This window comes from Penicillium coprophilum (genome assembly GCF_028826855.1).
Source record: "Penicillium coprophilum strain IBT 35676 chromosome Unknown utg000004l_segment0_segment0, whole genome shotgun sequence".
Lineage (NCBI taxonomy): Eukaryota > Fungi > Ascomycota > Eurotiomycetes > Eurotiales > Aspergillaceae > Penicillium > Penicillium coprophilum.
In genome coordinates, this window is record NW_026622723.1 from 6011212 (window position 1) to 6031535 (window position 20324).

At 48.8% G+C, this 20324-nt stretch overlaps 7 protein-coding genes across 7 annotated transcripts, besides 1 other annotated feature; 3 read left to right on the forward strand and 4 right to left on the reverse strand.

The window, feature by feature from the left end:
• Window positions 1–328: 328 nt before the first annotated feature.
• Window positions 329–659, reverse strand: N7500_006695 (uncharacterized protein; the record flags this gene model as incomplete). Its single annotated transcript, XM_056677839.1, has 2 exons — window positions 329–418; window positions 483–659. 2 exons carry the CDS (start codon window positions 657–659, stop codon window positions 329–331), a joined length of 267 nt encoding a protein of 88 aa, XP_056532839.1.
• A 1569-nt stretch (window positions 660–2228) lies between these two features.
• Window positions 2229–2414: a sequence feature (Protein overlapping with rRNA (N7500_006696, KAJ5164866.1) was converted to a misc_feature.).
• A 1844-nt stretch (window positions 2415–4258) lies between these two features.
• On the forward strand, window positions 4259–5134 carry N7500_006697 (uncharacterized protein; the record flags this gene model as incomplete). Its single annotated transcript, XM_056677841.1, has 1 exon — window positions 4259–5134. The coding sequence occupies one exon, from the start codon at window positions 4259–4261 to the stop codon at window positions 5132–5134; it is 876 nt and encodes a 291-aa protein (XP_056532841.1).
• A 992-nt stretch (window positions 5135–6126) lies between these two features.
• rscE (uncharacterized protein) lies at window positions 6127–8297 on the forward strand (the record flags this gene model as incomplete). The annotated part of the gene is made up of 3 exons (XM_056677842.1): window positions 6127–6223; window positions 6280–6860; window positions 6912–8297. 3 exons carry the CDS (start codon window positions 6127–6129, stop codon window positions 8295–8297), a joined length of 2064 nt encoding a protein of 687 aa, XP_056532842.1.
• Window positions 8298–8702: 405 nt separating this feature from the next.
• Window positions 8703–10601, reverse strand: N7500_006699 (uncharacterized protein; the record flags this gene model as incomplete). The annotated part of the gene is made up of 1 exon (XM_056677843.1): window positions 8703–10601. One exon carries the CDS (start codon window positions 10599–10601, stop codon window positions 8703–8705), a length of 1899 nt encoding a protein of 632 aa, XP_056532843.1.
• A 234-nt stretch (window positions 10602–10835) lies between these two features.
• N7500_006700 (DEAD/DEAH box helicase) lies at window positions 10836–12819 on the forward strand (the record flags this gene model as incomplete). The annotated part of the gene is made up of 2 exons (XM_056677844.1): window positions 10836–11069; window positions 11119–12819. 2 exons carry the CDS (start codon window positions 10836–10838, stop codon window positions 12817–12819), a joined length of 1935 nt encoding a protein of 644 aa, XP_056532844.1.
• Window positions 12820–13096: 277 nt separating this feature from the next.
• N7500_006701 (class I SAM-dependent methyltransferase) lies at window positions 13097–14594 on the reverse strand (the record flags this gene model as incomplete). Its single annotated transcript, XM_056677845.1, is given in 7 exon segments — window positions 13097–13136; window positions 13185–13646; window positions 13719–13874; window positions 13927–14042; window positions 14154–14214; window positions 14325–14458; window positions 14469–14594. The coding sequence occupies 7 exon segments, from the start codon at window positions 14592–14594 to the stop codon at window positions 13097–13099; spliced, it is 1095 nt and encodes a 364-aa protein (XP_056532845.1).
• Window positions 14595–16485: 1891 nt separating this feature from the next.
• Window positions 16486–19754, reverse strand: N7500_006702 (putative translation elongation factor eEF-3; the record flags this gene model as incomplete). Its single annotated transcript, XM_056677846.1, has 2 exons — window positions 16486–16571; window positions 16637–19754. 2 exons carry the CDS (start codon window positions 19752–19754, stop codon window positions 16486–16488), a joined length of 3204 nt encoding a protein of 1067 aa, XP_056532846.1.
• Between the last annotated feature and the right edge of the window lie 570 nt (window positions 19755–20324).

The window sequence follows — 20324 nt, forward strand, 5'->3', positions numbered from 1 at the left end:
TCTCGGACGAAATACACTCACCCCAATTGTTCTTCCCGGACCATTCATTCTTGAGGTATCGGAGAAGTTACTTGTTTACTTATCAATCATAGGGCTAATAAGGTATGGAGTCAACATTTGAATAATTTCTGTAAACCATAATGATCTACCCATTAGCGGTGGATAAGATGGATGTTGGTTCAAAATTTGATATTTTCAGACTGAATTCTAGAAACTGGCAAATTGTTTGATGTTGAATCCTTTCCAAGTTGCCTGCCTAGTAGTTCCGGTGGAACATAGGCCACGATATCACCCTAATCCCGATGTCAGCTCGAGTGCTGGTGACAACCTAGCACAAGGCTCCGCCCTCTTTGCCACCGCGGCACGGGCTGTTGCCACAGTCCCGAACCTCTGTCCACTTTCCACCTTTGCACTGGACCTTTTCATAGAAAGAAATATCAGCAAACATGATCCAAGGTTCAAAGCCGGATATATCAACTTACAATACCGCTCCTGTCGCAACCACAGTATTGCTTGTTTCCGTTGGAGGATTGGCATGGGCTGTTTGTGCGTCGCTGGTCGGGATCATAGGCGCTTCCACAGCCATCGCGGGTCTCTAAGACCGAAGCACTAACGGCAGTAGCAGCCATGAGAGTGAAGATCATAGCGGTGAACTTCATCGTGAAGATGGGGTTGGATATTGTAGTTTGTTTGAGGGTTGTAATTGTTTCGGGAGGCTTGTTGTTAGGAAGGTTGGCTTTCTAGAGGATAGTTCGAGGTACTTATACTTCTTCGGAAAAAGGCCAAGGCTGCCTGACTATGATACATTGCAATATCTTGGAATAGAATGCCTATCAAGGAATCATTCTGCGCCGCTAGGATTCATTGGACCTTTGGTTACATTGTAGGAATCTGCCCACGTAACACAGCCCCCAAGCTGAAAAGGAAATGGCTGATAGTTCTCTATTCCTTGACTCGAATAGTAGACTATCTACGTTGATCAACCTTGGCGGTTTAGAATACGGATGAGACATCGCGGGGATTATGCATATTAACCCACACGAGATGAAAGGGCCGAAATGGTCATGTTAGTGGGATATTTCATATTTTCTAGTGACTTGGTTAGTTATATGGAAGGAATTGAAGGGTTGAAGATCCTTTTTTGATACAATAGAACTCAAAAGCCAACATTGTGGGCGTCCTCAATCGTATAATTTAGTATCTGGATCTTGGTCACTTAGCTCATCGCCTTTCCCTATACTAAATCGATTTTGCCATTGAGGTCATAAACCAGTGCCAAGAAATTCTCCAATTGAATGCCCAGGAACTAGAGCCTGCCCTTCCAAGGATAACAGAAAATGCAACATTTTCAGTCAAAATGGGTCTCATGTCTGATATTGACCGATCGAGGCATTTTGCTCAACTTCCAATCTTCCAAAGTCGTCCTGAATATGATAGGTATTGATATTCATATCTATTCATACACCGGGGCTGCACAAACTCCATGTTATGTATTCATGACATCTGCAGGTGAAGTCTTGGCAGGACTACTATACATGCACTGACCCCGCCTAATGGCCCAGGGTCTCAAAAGGATCAGGGGCAGAGCCAATCGGGTAGAACGAGGTAAGAAAGTACCGTTGTAGGTGGGTCCATGATGTTGGACCCTCCCAGCTCACGGGTGACCCTACGCGAGCCGCCTTACCGCAGATATCTGTCCTCAGTACAATACCGTATATACCAAATCACACCTCCAAAACACACAAACATATCGATCAAGGGGCAGCCAAACGTTCAATCTGTTGAATCTACAGCTTCCAAGACCTCTCAAATCAGTATATGATAGCGATTCCGAGACGAGGCGTAGCGTATCAAGTTCAGCAAATTCAGCATGCCGTGATGGGCTGAGAAGCCCTCGTATGAGACCCTCATACCGACAATGTGAGTGTTATTTACCCTTGACCAAAAGGGACAGTGAGGGGAATTTCGAAATATTTTCAGCCTCCGGTACAACATTGTTACATGCGATTGGACTGTTCAGTCACCTGAAAATTTGAAACCCATGACTTCCGAAATGTCCCTAGAATTTGCCCCCTTTGAAAGGCTTCAGCGTGTGGCGGTAATTGGTGATCGCCGGTTACTGCATTGATAGCATCTATAGGAAGCTGGTCTTCGTCGGTATGGACTGGCTGTCCAATGTGCAAGCAACTGATCTCACACAAGAGCTCACGGATGATATTTCGATGGTATTAAGTTCCTATCTCGTATGCTTCGGATTCACGAGCGATGCGTTGTGGATATGGGTTGGATTCCTCACCAACACTCGGCAGCTGTGCTAAGCGCTTGGCACGATTAGTTCGCACTCCCAACTCAACAACTACACGGTTTTGCTCAATATGTTTCTCTTCACCTTTATGCACAGCACATACGACCATAGGGTGTGGAAAACAGGGCTTCCCGTCCGCTCAGCCGTACTTAAGCCACACGCCGGTGAGTTAGTAGTTGGGTGGGTGACCACCAGCGAATCCTCACTGTTGTATGTTTTTGTCATTTCCGCTTCTTTTTTTTTCTCCCTAATAGAAAAATCATCGTCGGCTAGTACTAGACCTGTGTCTCCTGTCCTCCTGTCCCTCCTTTATTTGGTTCTACAACTCACATGATGCAATATTGTGACTTCATGATCTTGCCCTGATGAAGCACTGGTGGTGGAATCCCATCTTCCAACTACTAGTCCCCTCTCACATCATTCCGGGTCGGATCTCCTCCCCGGTGTTCGAGCGCGGCTCCAACATAGGCCATAGGAGATATCATTGCGAGATGATTGATTCACAGGGGTCTTAGCAGGCATCAATTCGGTAACCTGCTTCAGGGAATACTCTCAGTAGAAGTCCTCCCAGTTCAGAACCGACGATTGAAGGCTGCAAGGAAGGGGCCATAGAGCTCGAGAAGATGCCGCATACAGCTACGCATGCCGGCACTCTGAGCGCTAATCCAGTCACCTCCCGTTTTAACACAGTAAAATGGTGTGGCGGTCCCTTCTTCCGGGGCGTGATAGCAGAGGGTGACGCTCGCGACACTCGGAGGGAGGAGGGTTTTGAAAAGCTACAATTCATTTCGAGAGTGTCAGGAATACGATTCTACACAAAGTCGAAGTAATATTGCCCGCTGAGGGCTTCGATACCTTTTCCAGCAAGTTTGAATGTGATATTAATTTTTTTACGAAAATTGGCACGGAAGGGGGAAAGACAAGTCTGCCGGTTGATATATGCCTTATACTCTCTCGGCTCTCGATATATTGTTTGGCGGCACTGTTGGAAGATTTATCGCGAACTACCTCGATAAGATTCTCTAGGTACTCTCAGAACGACATTCCTAGGTTTAATTCTGTGTCGGAAAGATGGTGGTGACAAAGATATTCACGACTTGAAAAAGAAACAAAGAAGAAAGAGATAGGAGGTTAAGGATGCAAGGGGAGGGGGGGAAGCCAAGAATATCAGACATTGCACCTTCGACATCACATTGGCATCACGTTACTGTCATATATCAGCTCCCATACACCAGCTTCACCGTGGTGTTTGAACAATGACCTGCTGTGGTAAAATGTCACGAGTTCAGACTAGGAGATACTAAATCAAGTGAGAAACGTGGGGGATTTGTCTTGGTATCGCCAGAACAGGTGCAGGGTGAAAGCGAGTTTGCTATAGATATGGTGGACATCTAGATACTCACCTCGAGGGTGCGATGTCAGGCTATACTAACTAGTACCCAGAGCCCAGTAGCAACACTAGAATACTTGAAATCTCCAAAAAAACCTCTCATTCCCATCTGCTTTGTTTGCTCCATATGTTCCGGGGTTAGAGAATCCTAAGCATATCACGTACGATAATTGGTCTATATTATGGTCGTCCCTTTCTATTATTGAGTCTGTCAAAAATAGAGTTGAAAGAAGTCTAACACTCGCCCTCTTCTTTATCTCTATATTGGATGCTAAGGAATGATAATGCCTTTATGTCCATTTTGAAAGAAAGGCCTGATCTATATTAGTATTCAATGAAGAGCTTGTCAAGTAGTTTATTGTCCGCACGTTTCTTTTTATCAACATTGATACGAGTTTCAAAGAGATCGTCAAGTATTTAACTGTCAACAAATTCCATCTCATTCCTCGATATACATTCACAACCATTCAAACAATCAACAGTAAGACACAATCCAATCCAACAATCCAGCAATCCAAAGAAAACACTCTCAATACAGGTCATTCTTATCAAAATCTCTCAGCATGCCTCGAACCACTATGAGATTGGAAAGTAAGACGAGGGCATGCGCAATAAATGAGAGGAGAATCTGGGAACCACTCCATCTTGACAACCTCAACGACCCACAGGCTGCATCCGACCGTCGGTCTGTCCTTAATCTTATTCGAAGTGTCTACGACCCTATACTTGCCAATTGGATTGCTGGTGGGGTTAATTCCTGGCAACAAATGCTCAGAAGAAGAAAAATCCATATTGATATTTTCCGACAGCTTAGCGCTAGAACAGGGGAGCTGCCACAAAGCGTTCAGTCTATAGAGAGTCAACGCGTCCTTGTTGAAATATTAATCGACATCCTTAAGTATTACCGATTTACTGATCCCGTCTGGAGGGTACCTGCCCCTGGTGTCGCTGCCCCTCTTCCTCCGCCACCACCTCCTCCCGCTGCTCCCGCTGCTGTCGCTACACCTTCCCCTGGGAGCGAAGATGAGAGTCTTGATGATGCTGCAAGCCCTGTTAGTCCACTAGATGTACTTGCAGATGGTGCAGTGCAAGCGCTTGAATCTGGCGCTACTACTACTGCTACTGCTACTGCTACTGCTACTGCTACTGCTACTGCTACTGCTACTGCTAATGCTCTTAGTCCACTAGAAGTCCTTGCAGAAGCTGCAAGCTTAGCCCAGCCTATCCCTGTGCCTCCCACTACGTCTTCTCTTGACATACTTGCAGCAGTTGCCAGCACAAGGCCGTATGTTCGTTTCCCTGTCCCCACCCCGACTCCATCTCCTTGTCCCACCCCAGCTGATTCTCCTGCTCCTGGAACTAAGCGAGCCAGGAACGACAAGTCCGAGGATGAATCTGAGCAACCTGCCAAGAAGAAGCAAGCGGTGAGTCCGAAGTGATCCCCACTGTAATATCATTTTCGTTAGTGTCTACTACTTGCACGTGTATCTTGTCTTGTCTTTTTTATATATGATCATAAGCGCATTGCATCAATATATATCTTTTTTCGGGATTCACATTAAAGTGATCGGGCCTGAAATTGGTGGTTGGTATGATGGAGAATAGAATTGAAATTTTTATCCTTGTGCAAATTTTGGGCATTAAGACTAGACAAAGACAGACCTTAGTTAAGGGACTGGCTGTCTATCCAATATGTCACTGTAGAAATTTCCGACGAAATAAGCAGCTTACCTCGAATGAAATCAAAATTCGCTTAAATAGTCTGGGGTTACTCTAGAGCGTCAAGCTCTAGCCTGGAGATCCTGTGGGAACCTCTGGCTCTAGATGATTGAGGCGCACATTGCTTTGTTTTGTAGAAATTTTGAGGCCTTTTTAATATTACAAACACTCTTCTACCGCCAATACTTTATCATGTATCGCATAAAGCAGTTGATATTTGCATAGTTTCTCCAGCTTTTACTTTTCTAGCACTGATAACGCGGTTTCACAATCTACCATACAGTGTAGACTTTAAAGTGGGAATTTTCATCTACATCTACTAACAGAATTTCAATATATTGGCAGTACCAACAGGATTGTAATATGAAAAACAACAAACCAGGTCCTTGATATCTCATACATTTTCAATGTAGATTGGATCACATGACCATGGGACAAGGCGCTAAGTCCCAAATGGGCTAGTGGCGATTGAACTCTTGGCACTCACCCGTGAGTTTTGCGTGTCGCGACCAACCTCCCCAAGTGCCCCCCAGTAACCCGTCCAATCATCACTCTGGGCCTCTTCTTCCATCTCCCGTGGCCTTGATTTACGCCATTGCTGGCTTTTCACTGTTCTAATCTATACTACTATTGCACTTTACACAGACAAATTGATACTTCGGAAGGGATTTAGCATTCTGCCGACCGCGACAGCTGTTTGCTTTGATCCATCATGGATGAGACTCCCATCAACCCAGCTACAGCCCACGAGAATCTCCAGCCTATGGCTGGTCTAGATGGCGCATCTGATGCAGCTCGCGAAGCATCCGGTATGCCTTCTTTCAAATGCCTTTGGTGTTGCATCGAGTGCTAAATTAGTGGACAGGAGTGCAATCGCGCCAGGATTCGCCCGTGAAGAAGGTTGAGAACACACCTGGGTCCGACAATCCTATGGATGCTCCCGCATCCCCCAAGCCCCGTAACGGCGGAGCTGAACAGGAAGACGAAGAGATGGGCGGTACTGAGACCGATGGCAAGCCTGACACTGAGGGCTTGGAGGATGCTTTAGGCGAGTCGCATCCGCAAGGGGAGGGAACAGATGGACTTGAGGACGCTGTGGGTGAAGACCAACCAGCACCATCTAAGTCTTCTCTGGAAGCCGCCGCGCGCGAACAACTCGTCACCCAAACACACGCCATCATCCTCCCCAGCTATGCGACATGGTTTGATATGAATACCATCAACCCAATTGAGAAGAAAGCTCTTGCCGAGTTCTTCAATGGCCGAAACCGTAGCAAGACGCCTGCTACATACAAAGATTACCGAGACTTCATGATCAATACCTATCGATTGAACCCCATCGAGTATTTGACCGTCACTGCTTGCCGTCGTAACCTTGCGGGTGACGTCTGTGCTATTATGCGTGTCCATTCATTCCTTGAGCAGTGGGGCTTGATCAACTATCAGGTGAGCGGCCTTCTAACCCCCATTCGAACATTCCAGCTAACACATCTACAGGTTGATCCTCAGACACGCCCGTCTAATATTGGACCGCCATTCACCGGTCACTTCCGAGTTGTCGCAGATACTCCACGGGGTCTGCAGCCATTCCAGCCTGGGCCAAATCACAGCGTCACGTCGGGCAAGACTTATCCAGCCACACAACGTGCCGCCTCTTCCATTCCCGCCTCTAAAGACGATCTCAACCTCGAACTACGCCGTACCATTTATGATGAAAAAGGCAAGGATGTCACCTCCGCCGAAGATAAAGAGAAGCAGACCAACGGCGAAGCAACAAATGGCTTGGACATTACTCAGGAATCTAAGAAGAAGGCACACTGCTTCTCTTGCGGCATTGACTGCACCAAACTTCGATTCCACTACGCCAAATCGGCTTCGACGTCAGCCAACGCCACTACGCCCGACAACAAGTATGATCTGTGCCCCAACTGCTTCCTTCAAGGGCGAATGCCCTCTAGCCACAATGCCTCGGACTTTGTTAAGCTTGAGGACAAGAGCCACTCTCACTTGCCCGACAAAGATACTCCGTGGTCGGACTCGGAAGTGATTTTGTTGCTGGAAGGTCTGGAGAACTTCGATGAAAATTGGGAACAAATTGCGAGCCACGTTGGCACACGGTCTAGGGAGGAGTGTGTCATGAAGTTCTTACAGCTGGAAATTGAGGACAAGTACGTTGAAGATATCCCCGAGCTGCAGTCTGGCGGCGGACGTGACCCCATCAGCCAGTCCGAAAACCCCGTTCTTTCTGTTGTCGCATTCCTGGCCCAGATGGCGGAGCCCTCAGTGGCTGCCGCCGCCGCCGGTCGATCTGTTGACGAGATCCGCAAGGAGCTCCGGAGACAGCTGGAGAAGGGACAAGACAAGGGCAAAGATGCAGTCAAGTCCGAAGACTCTATGGACGTGGACCCCACACGTGAGGCCGAGCAGCAAGTTTCCGCGAAGCCTAAGGAGACCCTTGGCACAATCGCCCTTGCCGCAGCTGCTGCGCGTGCTGGGGCCCTTGCCTCACACGAGGAGCGTGAAATGACCCGCCTGGTCTCTGCTGCAGTCAACGTTACCCTGCAGAAGTTCGAGATTAAGTTGCAGCAATTCAACGAGATGGAAGAAATTATCGAGGCTGAGCGTCGGGAGTTGGAGCAGGCGCGCCAGCAACTCTTCTTGGACCGCATGACGTTTAAGAAGCGTGTCAAGGAGGCCCAGGATGCGCTCCAGACTGTCAGCCTGCAGGGCCCCAACGAGCACACCAACCAGATGCTAGCTGATGCTGCTACTACAGGCATTGGAAACCACTACAGTTTCCAGCCTGTGAGCGGAGATATGCGGGCTGGAACCCAGCCTCTGAGCGCTCACGGTGGTGTAGACTACAAGACTCTTGACCTGTAGTCATTCTCAATACATGTACGATAATCCCCCATGGATCTTCTAAGAGAGGAACCCAAAGGGACTGTTTTTCGTCTCGCTGAGTTATGAATATTTTGAACTATCTGGCTTGGAAAAGGCGCACTTTTTGTTTTTCTGTTATCTGCTGGAGTTCTTTTCTGTTGATTCACCCTCTCTCCAGAAAGCGGATTGTTCTTAGGGGGTTGAATTAGGGGTTGGGGGATTTTTTTTCATCAATGTGTTTACTCTTTAATCATATGTCCTTGATGGGAACGTTATATTCTTGCGCAAAGTAAATTGTAGTGTCTCTCATCCAGGCCCTTGGGCTCGCCGGGTTGACCAAAATTTGTCAGGTAGTATTTCATATTTCAACCAGGACTCTTGAGCGGTTGATGCGTATTCTCCTTGCTAAGATCCATGCTCTTCGTCCTCGCTTTCATCGATTGCGGCCTCGCTCAAAAGAACTGGAACAGGGAGAGCAACTTCAGGTTCGTTGTATCTTGCCCTTTTCAGCGGAGGCATTTCCATGTTGTCCTTCAGCTCGGCATAATCGTACCCGTATTCCTCCCACTCATTGCGGTAGACGATCCGATCCCGCCAATTGGAGATATCTTCTCTGATTCTGCGCTCGGGCAGTGTCTTGGTATCTTCGTCAGCTTCCTCTGTCTTCATTGGTTCTTCGTCAAGGAAGTCCGGCACAGGTTGCTCCATTAACTTGAGAAAGTTGGCCTCTTGGCGATGGCTGGCGTTTAGGTCCACAATATCTGCTTGCTCTTCTTCGGGGTCCATTTCCAGCTCGACTGACGGTGCAGCCGGCGCAGATGTTTCGCCAAAGTCTTGCGTGCGCACACGATCGTGATCAATGCCCTCTAGCTCTGAATCTGCTTCAGACTCAACTTCGGACTCTGGTTCCGATTCAGGTTCCGGTTCTGGCGTTGGCTCTTGTTCCGCCTCTTGTTCGTTGGCTCCCATTTCGATGTCATCGTCTGCTCCGATATCGTCGCCCATTTCAACGTCATCGTCGATGGCATCCTCGTCGCCTTCGCTGTCGTCGTCATCGATTTCACCATTGTAAATGGTTCCATCTTTGCGGTACCGGGTCCATTCGTGTCTTTCGATGATCTCCTCGGCTTCTTCGTAGGTGAATACTGTAGGAACCCAGCCTTTCCGGTTGTTGATGTCTTCTAGGACCGTTTCATTGCGACGAGCAACGTCCAATAGATTGGGCCTGCGGTGCTTCATGTTGAGCACTTCAATGGCGGCCCGCACATCTTGCGTGCGAACATACCCTTTTCTATCATTCCCACTGCGATTCGTGCTGCGCAACCTTGACATTGCAAAGAAGAGAGATGATTGGACCAAGCGGCGTGTGATACTGACAGCGAGAGAGTAGAAGTCCACAGCAGTATCTGCAGTCATAGACGGTCTATGTCCATAAGCTGTGATTAGGTCTTTCCTTTTGGCAAGATTCCACCAATTATTCTCCGCTTGTTTGCCACCAAAATTCATGAACAAAATATAAGAAAGCCGAACCCAGTCCGGAAGGCTTAGCAGATCAGCTGCAAGACGGAGGTCACCGCGGGCACTGCTGTTCTCCTCGTCGGCCATCTTCTGTGCATGAGCAGTCGTGATAATCCAGTTGTCTCCGTGTTGCTTCGTTCCAACTTGGGCTTCACCGAGAGACTCTTTCAATACTAGAACGTCCCCATATTCCTCGAGTAGCTCGCAGCATTCCTGGCTGACCTCTGTGGCCGCCGGGACATCGCTTAGAACAGGCATGCGCTCCAGGTGCACGTCTGAATCATACTGCGCCCTCAAGGACTTATGCAACATTCGGATGTATTCCATAACCTCCAGTTCCGACTTGGTACCAATTGCAGCAGCGATCTCTTTGATGCCGCCTTTGCCCTTCCGGTCCAGGCCATTGAAAAACACTTCTTTCTCCACAGGCGTCCAGACCATTGAGCCATATTGACTGAGATGGTATGTGTGCTCAGTTTCCCTCAGCGAGGAATAATCAATAAGCTCCTCGTTTTGCACAATGAGGTGGGAGTAGGCTCGGAGAAATCTGAGCGATCCACGCATTTGCGGATCGCGTCCCATGAGCGCATCACCGAGTTGTCGTTCAATCCCTTCGAATGAAGGGTCATCGTGGTAATCATATTCGTCCAAATCCTCATCCGGGGTGGGAGAGCGTTCACTGGATGGGCAACGTTGCTCGAGTTCGGATTCAGGCTCGGATTGTTCGAAGTCGGACTCGGACTCGGGGTCGTCATCAGGCTCATAGACGGAGGCGGAGTCGCTCATCGTTCAGGCTCGCGGATTTGCAGCGCGTGCGGAGCGATCGGTAGCAAAACATCACAGCTGCGCCTTCAATGAAATCTGCCACGTCAATTTCATTAAGAGCTATAGAAACAACAAGAAAAAAGTTGAGCTAGGGAGATCCACTATGGGATGCATGGTTATCGATAAGGATGTTTGCACCGTTTGCTTTTTGTTTTGAGCTTCGCCAGAGAGTCAAAGACCATTTGTAATATCTGCATGGAGTTCATACGCTGTGTCTCGCGATTAAGAAATCCAAGCAGGTACTTGGTGAAGATTCCCCTGTTGCAAAAACCCTTTCGTTATGTGCGCTTCAATTCGACCAAGCCCCCGGTCCCTCCAAGCATTGTGCTCCGCGACTACCAAGAGGAAAGCATTCAATCCGTCCTGAAATATTTGGGTGAAGGGCATCGACGACTAGGAATTTCACTTGCAACAGGAGCTGGCAAAACAGTAAGGCTTAAAAATCCACGTTTATCCAATATTGTACTGATCTGTGCAGGTTATATTCACACAGCTTATCAGCCGAATCCCTCCTCACAATGCGAAAGCCACCAAGACCATGATTATCGTCCATCGGCGCGAACTCGTCGAACAAGCTGCAAGACACTGCAGACTCGCCTATCCAGATAAGACCGTCGAAATAGAAATGGGCAAGAATGTTGCGACAGGAGCAGGAGACATCATCATCGCGTCAGTTCAGACACTGGCGCGAGGACGCATGTATAAGTTTGACCCCAGTGCATTCAAACTCATCTTAGTTGATGAGGCCCATCACATTGTTGCAAAATCATACCGCGAAGCTCTGGGGCATTTTGGGTTGAACGAGCCATCCGCCAATGGACCGGTCTTGGTGGGTGTGTCCGCTACTTTTTCACGGTTCGATGGTCTCAAACTGGGCGCTGCGATTGATCACATTGTCTATCACAAGGACTACATGGACATGATCAGTGAAAATTGGTTGTCCAATGCAATCTTCACAACGGTCAAGTCCGGGGCCAATTTGTCCAAAGTCAAGAAAGACAGTTTCGGAGACTTTGCTCTAGGGTCGCTTTCGGAGGCGGTCAATACTACAACTACGAACAACATCACGGTTCGAGCATGGATGGCGAGTGCTGAAAATCGAAAGTCGACTCTTGTTTTTTGTGTCGATGTCGAGCACGCGCGGCAGCTTACCGCGGCTTTTCGCGACCATGGCGTCGATGCTAGGTATATCACAGCTAGCACAGCTAAAGGTGTCCGTGCAGAACAGCTACGGGCTTTTAGGGACCAGGAATTCCCAGTGTTACTAAACTGTGGTCTTTTCACAGAAGGTACGGACATCCCAAATATCGACTGCGTGCTCCTAGCTCGACCCACAAGATCTCGGAACCTGCTCATACAGATGATCGGGCGTGGTCTTCGCCTGTTTCCTGGGAAAAAGGACTGCCATGTCATCGACATGGTTGCGTCCCTAGCAACTGGAGTCCTATCAACACCGACGTTGTTCGGCTTGGACCCAGATGAAGTTTTGGACAACACCAGCGTGGAAGATATGAAGAAGAATGATGATCAGGGAAGCGAATCAGAGCCAGCTCCCGAAGCTGCTGAGCCGTATGATGGCTCAGACAATGACCTGAAACTCGAATTTACAACTTATGACAGTATATATGATCTCCTAGGAGACATGCAGTCCGAACGACATATCAGGTCGCTCAGCCCGCACAACTGGGTCCGAGTCGGCGATGACAGATACATGCTTACCGATGTTTCGGGTTGGATAACGATTGAGAAAGAAGACGATATCTTCACGGCCCATCATGTCATGAAATTCAAAGACCCAGATACTGAGGCACCGAAATTCACACGTCCTCGGAGGATTGCCACCGGCTCAGACTTGGAGAGCATTGTCCGGGCAGCGGATACCTTTGCTAGCACCAAGTTTGATGAACATTACATCGCGTCTTGGAAACCTTGGCGACGGGCCCAGGCAACACCGGGACAAATCAAAATGCTGAATGGAGCCCGCATTCGAGATGGCAATGTGAAGCCCGAGGACTTGACTCGAGGCCAAGCGGCCGATATGATCACAAAGCTGAAACATGGGGGCAAGAAGCGCTTCAAGGACTTGGAGGTTCAGAAGCGGAAAAGGCTACGGCAACTGAATAATATGGCTGAGCTGCAAAGAAGGGTTGATGTGAAGGTTGGGCCAGTCGAGTCTTGATGGAATAATATGTGGTTTTTGTAAACTATTAGAGAAATATACATAGATCTAATACCAAAGGACTTACAATTTACTTTGGTTCCTACATTCATATGCTGGTATGAAGAAATATATATACCTCAGCTCGAGGGGTTCAACATCATGTTCCAAAACACAACCTCATAGTAATTATATATCGCGATCTTTTGCTAAGTAACAAAGGCTCTCTCTAAAAAATCGCTAAAATCAGACAACAATCAAAACACCTTGGGCAACACATCCCTCGTAGTTCCTACATTCACCGTCGATGGAAAGGCTTCCGACCATATACAACGACCCTACCAAACGTCAGTTCCACTATGTGCCAAGAATACCAAAACACTCACTCTTTAACATAAGCATGTAAATGCTTATCCCTCAACTGTTTCTTGACCATAGCCTGAAAAATCCGCGAAGGCTCCGCACCCCAACCAAGAACCTGCGTACAAAGCCTCAACCCATAAGACTCCACAGCCTGCTGCACCATAACAGCCTGATATTTCCCAATCTCCTTGAGATAAGGATCACGCGGCCAAGGCGAGTACGGCAAAAGATACGTATACTGCTGCACATCTTCAAATCCCGCATTAACCATCCACTCTTTCAGTTTCTGATAAATGTTCAATTCTCGTCCCATTGCCCGTCCTGCCGCGTTCAGGGCTTGCAGGTACTGAACGAGTGGCGAGTCGGGCTTGAGGGTTCCGTCGTCACTCCAGGCCCAGACGGCACTTTCTTGAATCTCGAAGTAGCCGCCTGGTTTTAAGTGGTCGAAGATTCGTCCGAAGAACTCAGACCAGTCCGCTACGCACCTGGAGGTTGTGAGATTCATGAAATTAGGAGATGGGGACGAGGACTGGATATGCATGGTTAGATGGGCTTACCCGGCTAGTAGACGCGCATGGATGAAGTCGAAATTGTTTTTCGGGTAGAGCCATTCGGTTTCGAAGTCTTCGACGATGAACTCCACGTTCGGGATGACCCAGGTTGGTTGGATGGCGCTGATATCATTTCCGATTACCTTGGCGCTGGGGAACTTCCTGTTTGTGTGAGCTTGGGCTGTAGACTGTGGTGTAAGAAGTGTGTTCGTACTCGGCCATATCAAGAGCCCAGATGCCAGTGCCTGTTCCAAGATCGAGGATCTTTTGGGGATTTGAGACTGGAGCTTTGTGTAACTCTCCTTTCATCAACATCAGCCATCTTGATTGCTGTGTTAGTATGGGGTTAACAGTCAAGGGAAATGGGTTTAGCTGACATATGATGTGTCTGAGGTGGTTAGCATGGTCTATAAGATTTAGTATGGGGATGTTATATCATACCAAGTCCATTCGATCTTGTTCCTCTTCGTCATTTGGCATCCTATCTGAGTTAGCCATATATCTAAAGTAGATAAAATGGCGAGAAGCAATACATGTATTGTCCCTGATCATGAGTCAGTAACTGATAATACAAAAGCGTGAGAGATCCTTACAGTTCGATTACTGTGATACCGCCGACCATTTTCATATTCATATTCCAGAACGCTCGAAGAAAGAGAGGTCATGTCGGAATCACTACCAAACTCACTACTTTCATCCTTTATGTAAGTGAGAAGACAGTCATTTGGAAAAACCGGAGTGGTCGGCTGTACATACACTGTTGAACTCATCAGCCACGATTAGGCCATGGGCGTTGACTGAGGTGTTTGTCTGCCTGTCGGATGGAACTTGGGGTTCTGAGTCCGGTTCTTGACTTGATTCGTTTCCATCTAGAGAAGACATTATCGAAAGAGTTGATCTAGGAGGCAAAAAAAGACTTCAACGTTCGCAAAGATGGGTGCTGTCAGACAGGTGGCGATGACCCTAGTTTTGATCCACTCTCTTCACTCATACCTCTGTCAATCCATACATATGCATATATGATACGTCTCTTTTCTATTTGACATTTAGCGGTTTCTAGATTCCACATCAGGATTCTTGCACGTAGGGGCTGCGCGATCGCTGCCCTAAAGCGCCATGATGTGCAGCAGAGACCCGCAAATGTCTCGACATGCAAAGCCTCCAATTTGTACGTTTATATCTACGAATGCTATGCCTTGTCGACGATGTATTTTTCTGCAACATACACTTGCCTAGCGATAGCCTGAAACTCTAAAATATAGTATTGTAAGCAGTGACAGGGATGCAGAATGGATCTGTACAGAAGTAGTGCACATTTCACCTGACTCAAGAGGGTTTACGACTGATCGAGGCCTTTAGCGTTGTGCGAAAGTCGAAAATAGATCAATGCAGAGCAGGAGCATGAGCGGTCGGCATTTTTGTACAAACTCACGTCTGGCAGGGTGTAGTGGGGAGAGCTGATCACTACCCTGCATTAGATCGTGATATCTTGGTTGGAGGATCTACTGTGAAGAAACCGCCGATCCGGTAGGGCTTCCGCCACTAATTTAAGACACAAGCACAATTCTATCACATAACTTTGGAAAAGCCATTTCCATGCAAGGTGAAGCGTTGGATAATTTGGACTCTGTACGGATCGTAGCAACTCGTTTTCGCTTCTGCACGGTAGGGGTGGAATGGAATAGTCACTTTCCTCGTCAAGGATAACATACCTATCAATGCATAAAAAACTGTGTATAAGAATGACTAATCGTCGACAGCTCATACACGCTAGCTGTCGACGTGGCCAGATGTTGATACATATAAATGTCACTGACCGAATCCCTTTATTCAGGTGATGGACCGACCTTTGGTGCCATGGGGCTGAGCACTATAAATCAGTGAGCACTGGATAATACTAACGACTCATAGTGAAGAGCAACACAAAGACACGCTGAGTGTGAGAGTCGTATTCCCAAGCCTATCCGCAAAAGCAAAAACAAAAAAGAAATCTCTCCCTCGGGGAATCGAACCCCGGTCTCCCGCGCTTATCGGTGTTAATGACAAGCGGAAATCATCACCACTAGACCAAGGAAGATGGTGATCGAGTTAACTCGACCATTGGCTGGTTGACGTGAAATACCGGCCGTGAGTAATTTAAGATGGGAGGATGAGGTGAAGGTTAGAGAGTAGCAAGATGTAGCCAGGATTGTAGAAGAACAGCAAACAGAAATTGAAAGGTTGTGAGGGGTAAATGTGATTGTATTCCATATGTTCTATGTCAGACATGAATTTTGCAGAAATTCGTGGATGACATAGTTTCTGCATTTGGCTATATCCCAAGATCAAATGCATTGGAATAAGGAAGTAAGCAGAATGCTGGGTAAAATCGAATAACTCTTTTGGAGAGATGGATAAACAGGACTAAAGGATCTCAGAGGATGGAGCTGGTGAACAGGCAATTGGATTCCAAAGGCAACCTTGCGGCAAGGCATCCAATGCATGCAATAACACGAATTCCACGTTGTAGGACAAACTTACACATGATCCTTTCCAGTGGGAGTACGGAGTTGATTATGCTGGGAAAAAGACTCCTCATTCTACAGTCATTTAGGCCCCGAGCAACGTATAGCCTGATGTTTTATGTTTATGCAAGGTTACAGATATACAGGAAACTACAGGACAGGAAGATAACAATAACGAATGTTTGAACATAGAAATGTATTTTGTCCTAGCAAAGCATATGAAATTCATCAAGCAATCATAATATGCATTAAACATCCCGGTTGGATGTTCAAAGATCATCCTCATCAGAGAACACCTCCTCACCACGCTTGCGGCGGGCAGCACGTTCCTTCTTCTTCTTGCGAAGCTCAGAGCCTGTAGAAAATGAATTAGCAAATGAACGGTGTGATATAAATGTGAGAAAGAATTGAATGACATACCAGTAAGCTTGACCTTCTTGGTAACAACGATCTTGTTACCCATGGCATCGAACTTGTCCTCCTCATCGTCACCCTTGGCGTCGAGACGGGGACCGGAGCCCTGACCCTGGACCCAGTTGTGTCCGGAGGGGGTCATGACACCGTCGTTGACGGCCCAGACTTCCTCAGTCAGGTGCTCAGTGAACTCACGGGAGTGAGTAATGATAACAACACCACCCTCGAAAGACTTGATAGCCTTGGAAAGGGCACCGAGAGAGTCACGGTCGAGGTAGTTAGTGGGCTCGTCAAGGACGATAAGGTGGGGACGCTGCCATGAGCAAGCGGCGAGAACGACCTTAACACGCTGGCCACCGGAGAGACCACGCATGCGAGAGTGAGAAACAAGCTCGGCATCGAGACCGAAGTTGGCGCAGTGCTGCTCGATCTCCTTGCGGACAAGGGGACGGAACTGACCGGAAGCGAGGGCCTCCTTCTGATCGACCTCGGCGACCTGCTTGGGGTGGGAGACGATAATCTCGGAACGGGGCAACCAGGTGTTGTCAGCGGACATGAGAGGAGTCCACTTCTCAGACTTCATGCCGACGTTGTCACCCAGAGACCAAGAGATCTCGTACTCGTAGGAGTTCTTGAACTTGCGACGAGAGTGGATGCCAATGACACGGCGGAGGGTGCCCTCGACCTTGTAGATCTTGTCCATGGCCTTCTCATCCTCCTCGGTGACGATCTTGTTGGCGCGATCCATAGTCTCACGGTCCTCACCAGTCTGGAAACGCCACTGGATGTACTCGGAAGGAGTGGAGTCGAGGTGGTTATCGATGTGAGCGAAAGCGTGCTGCTTAATGTAGGCAATACGGATGTTCTCGTGCTGGTAGACCTCACCGGAGGTGGGGATGAGTTCACCAGTCAGAACGTTAACGAGAGTAGACTTGCCAGCACCGTTGGCACCGATGACGGCGATACGGGAACCGAGGGAAACCTGGAAGGTAATTCCGTGAATTTGGGGCTTGGGAGTACCGGGGTACTGGAAGGACATGTTGCTAACACGGCAAATGGCCTTGGACTTGGTCTTGACACCCTCAAGGAAACCGGGCTCGGGGAACTTGAACTCCATCTCGGAGGCACCGAGCTCGTAGTAGGACTTGGCAGCGGGGTGAGCCTTGACGAAGTCGGAGAGCGAACCGCGGTAACGACGGAGCTTGAAGCGCTCGTAGTGAACGACGTGCTGGATGACGTTGTCAAGGAACTTGGAGTCGTGAGAAACCATGATGGAAGTGCAAGGGGAGCTCTTCAGGTAGTTCTCGAGCCATGCGACGTTCTTGACGTCCAAGTGGTTGGTAGGCTCGTCAAGCAGGAGAATATCGGGGCTCTCGAAGACGGCACGGCAGAGAGCGAGCTTCATCTTCCAACCACCGGAAAGGGCAGTGATGGGTCCCTGGATCTGGAACTCGGAGAAACCGAACTCGTTGAGCAGCTTGTCCTCAAGCTCCTCACGGGGAGGGTTCTGTCCAACCTCAGCCAGCTTCTTCTGGGTCCAGGCAATGACAGTCTGCTCAGTATCGGCGGAGTCGAGATCGTGCTCGACGTAGACGGTCTTGACCTCATCCTTCTTGGGGAAACCCTCAAGCTGCTCGTTGTTGATAGCACGCATGAGAGTGGTCTTTCCGGAACCGTTGGGGCCGAGGAGACCGTAACGCTGGCCACGCTTGAGGCGCAGGTGAGTCTGGTTCAGCAGAATCTTGGCACCGTAGGCCAAGGAGAAAGTGCAGTTGCAAAGATCCTCACCTTCCTCCTCGTCGGAGGCGATGGCATCAGCAGCGGCGGCATCGGGGCAGGCCTTCTTGCGGAGCTCCTCAGCAACAGCCTTGGCATCATCCTCGCCAACAATGGCGGTGATGTAAGGGATGGTGTTCTGGGTCCAGATGACGTGGTCGTTCTCCTTCTCATCAACGAGCTGAGCGGCAATGGCAGCAACGTAGTTGATAGCCTCCTCGGAAGAAGCAATGGTGCTCTTGTGCTTGGCCTCGAGGATCTCCTTGAGGATGGCAGAGACGGTGGAGATATCACCGGCGCGAGAGACTTCGGGGATCTTGCCGTCGACGACGTTACCGACACGGGAGAGGGTGTCGAGAGCCTGGCGAGTCTTCTCACGAGCCTCAGGATCGGCAAGAGTCTCGTTGTTCTTGTTCAAGCCGGGCAACATCTTAGGCAAGAAAGGAGCGACAAGCTGGGGGTCCTCCACAAGCTTACACATGTTGTCGACAATGACAGCGGTCTTACGCTTGATGGCGGTCTCACGCTCAACGAGACCACGATCCAGCAGAGGAACCATGATAGCGAGGGTAGGACCGGTGACATCAGTAACGAAAGTGGTAGCACCGAGCAAGTGAACGGTCTCGGGGACGTTCTCGGGCTTGGCAATACACTTGATCAGCTCGGGAATGAAACGCTCAATATCCTTGTTGACAATCAGACCGCAGACCTTCTCCATGGTGGAGTAGGCAGCCTTCTTGATCTCGGACTTGGTGTCCCACATGGCCTCGGAGATGACGGGGATCAGAGTGGGAACTTGGTAGCCAAGCTGCATCTGGGCGGACTCAACGAGGATGTTGATGCAGTCAAGGGCAGCCATCTTCTCCTGCCACTTCTGGGCGTTGGCGAGAGAGTCGAGAATAGGGGTGATGATGGCCTTGACGGCGTTACCGCTAAGAGCCTGAACGATAGCGACAGCAGCGGACTGGGCAGCCTGCTTGACGGGGACCATCTTGTCACCAACGGCGGCGAGGACGGGGCCGAGGAGAGCCACGAGGTGAGGCTCAACAGCGGGGGAGACTGTGGAGTGCGAGGCAATAGCACGGATACCCTCGCAGGCACGCTCACGGGCAACAGCGTCCTTCTTGTTGGCGAGCTGCTTCTTGAAAACCTCAGCAGCCTTGGCAGGGAGAACCTGCTCGGGGATAGGACCGCCAAAGAGAGTGGCGAGGTTGTTGGCCGCGGCAATGGTCTCATCGGCGCTGGTGGAGATGTTGAGGTTCTTGATCAGGTCCTCGAGGACAGCGACCGACTGGGCGGTCTCCTTGCCAGTAACGGCAGGAGAGCTGGCGACGTTGGCGGCAGGCATTTTGGAAGAAATTTTGGCGGTTGGGAAAAAGAAGGGGTATTAGAGTAAAGAAAGAAAAATCCTTCCTTTTTTTTCTATGAGGGGTATCGTTGAAATTTTTTTTGAGCAAAAGACTCAACTGCGTCGAAGTTCTAGACGCAAGCGCTCAAAGATTGGAGCGAAAGAGTTTCTATTCTGTCTATGCAGAGTAGAAAACAAAAAAAAAGAAAGAAGAGGCCGACCCTCAAAAAAAAAAAAGATGCAGGAGTGGAGGAGAGGAGGGGGAGAAGAGAAGGGGGGCGAGGATATTTATCGTGTGGCATAACCTGAGCGGCAAAACCCTATGAAAATGGCAATCCAAAAAAAATTTCAAAAATTTTCAGGCCCATTGTCCACCATTACCGAACTAGGCTTAGCCTATCTGTCTCTGCACCCTGATTGGGTCAAGTCCTGCTTTTGGCCGAATCCCCTTTATGTGATTGGTTGCCCATGTTGCCTGTCTGTATTCGGCATAGTGTGTGGCTTTTATTCTATTATTCTATTATTATTTTCCTTTAAATCATCTACATTATACATTGTACGGAGTACATT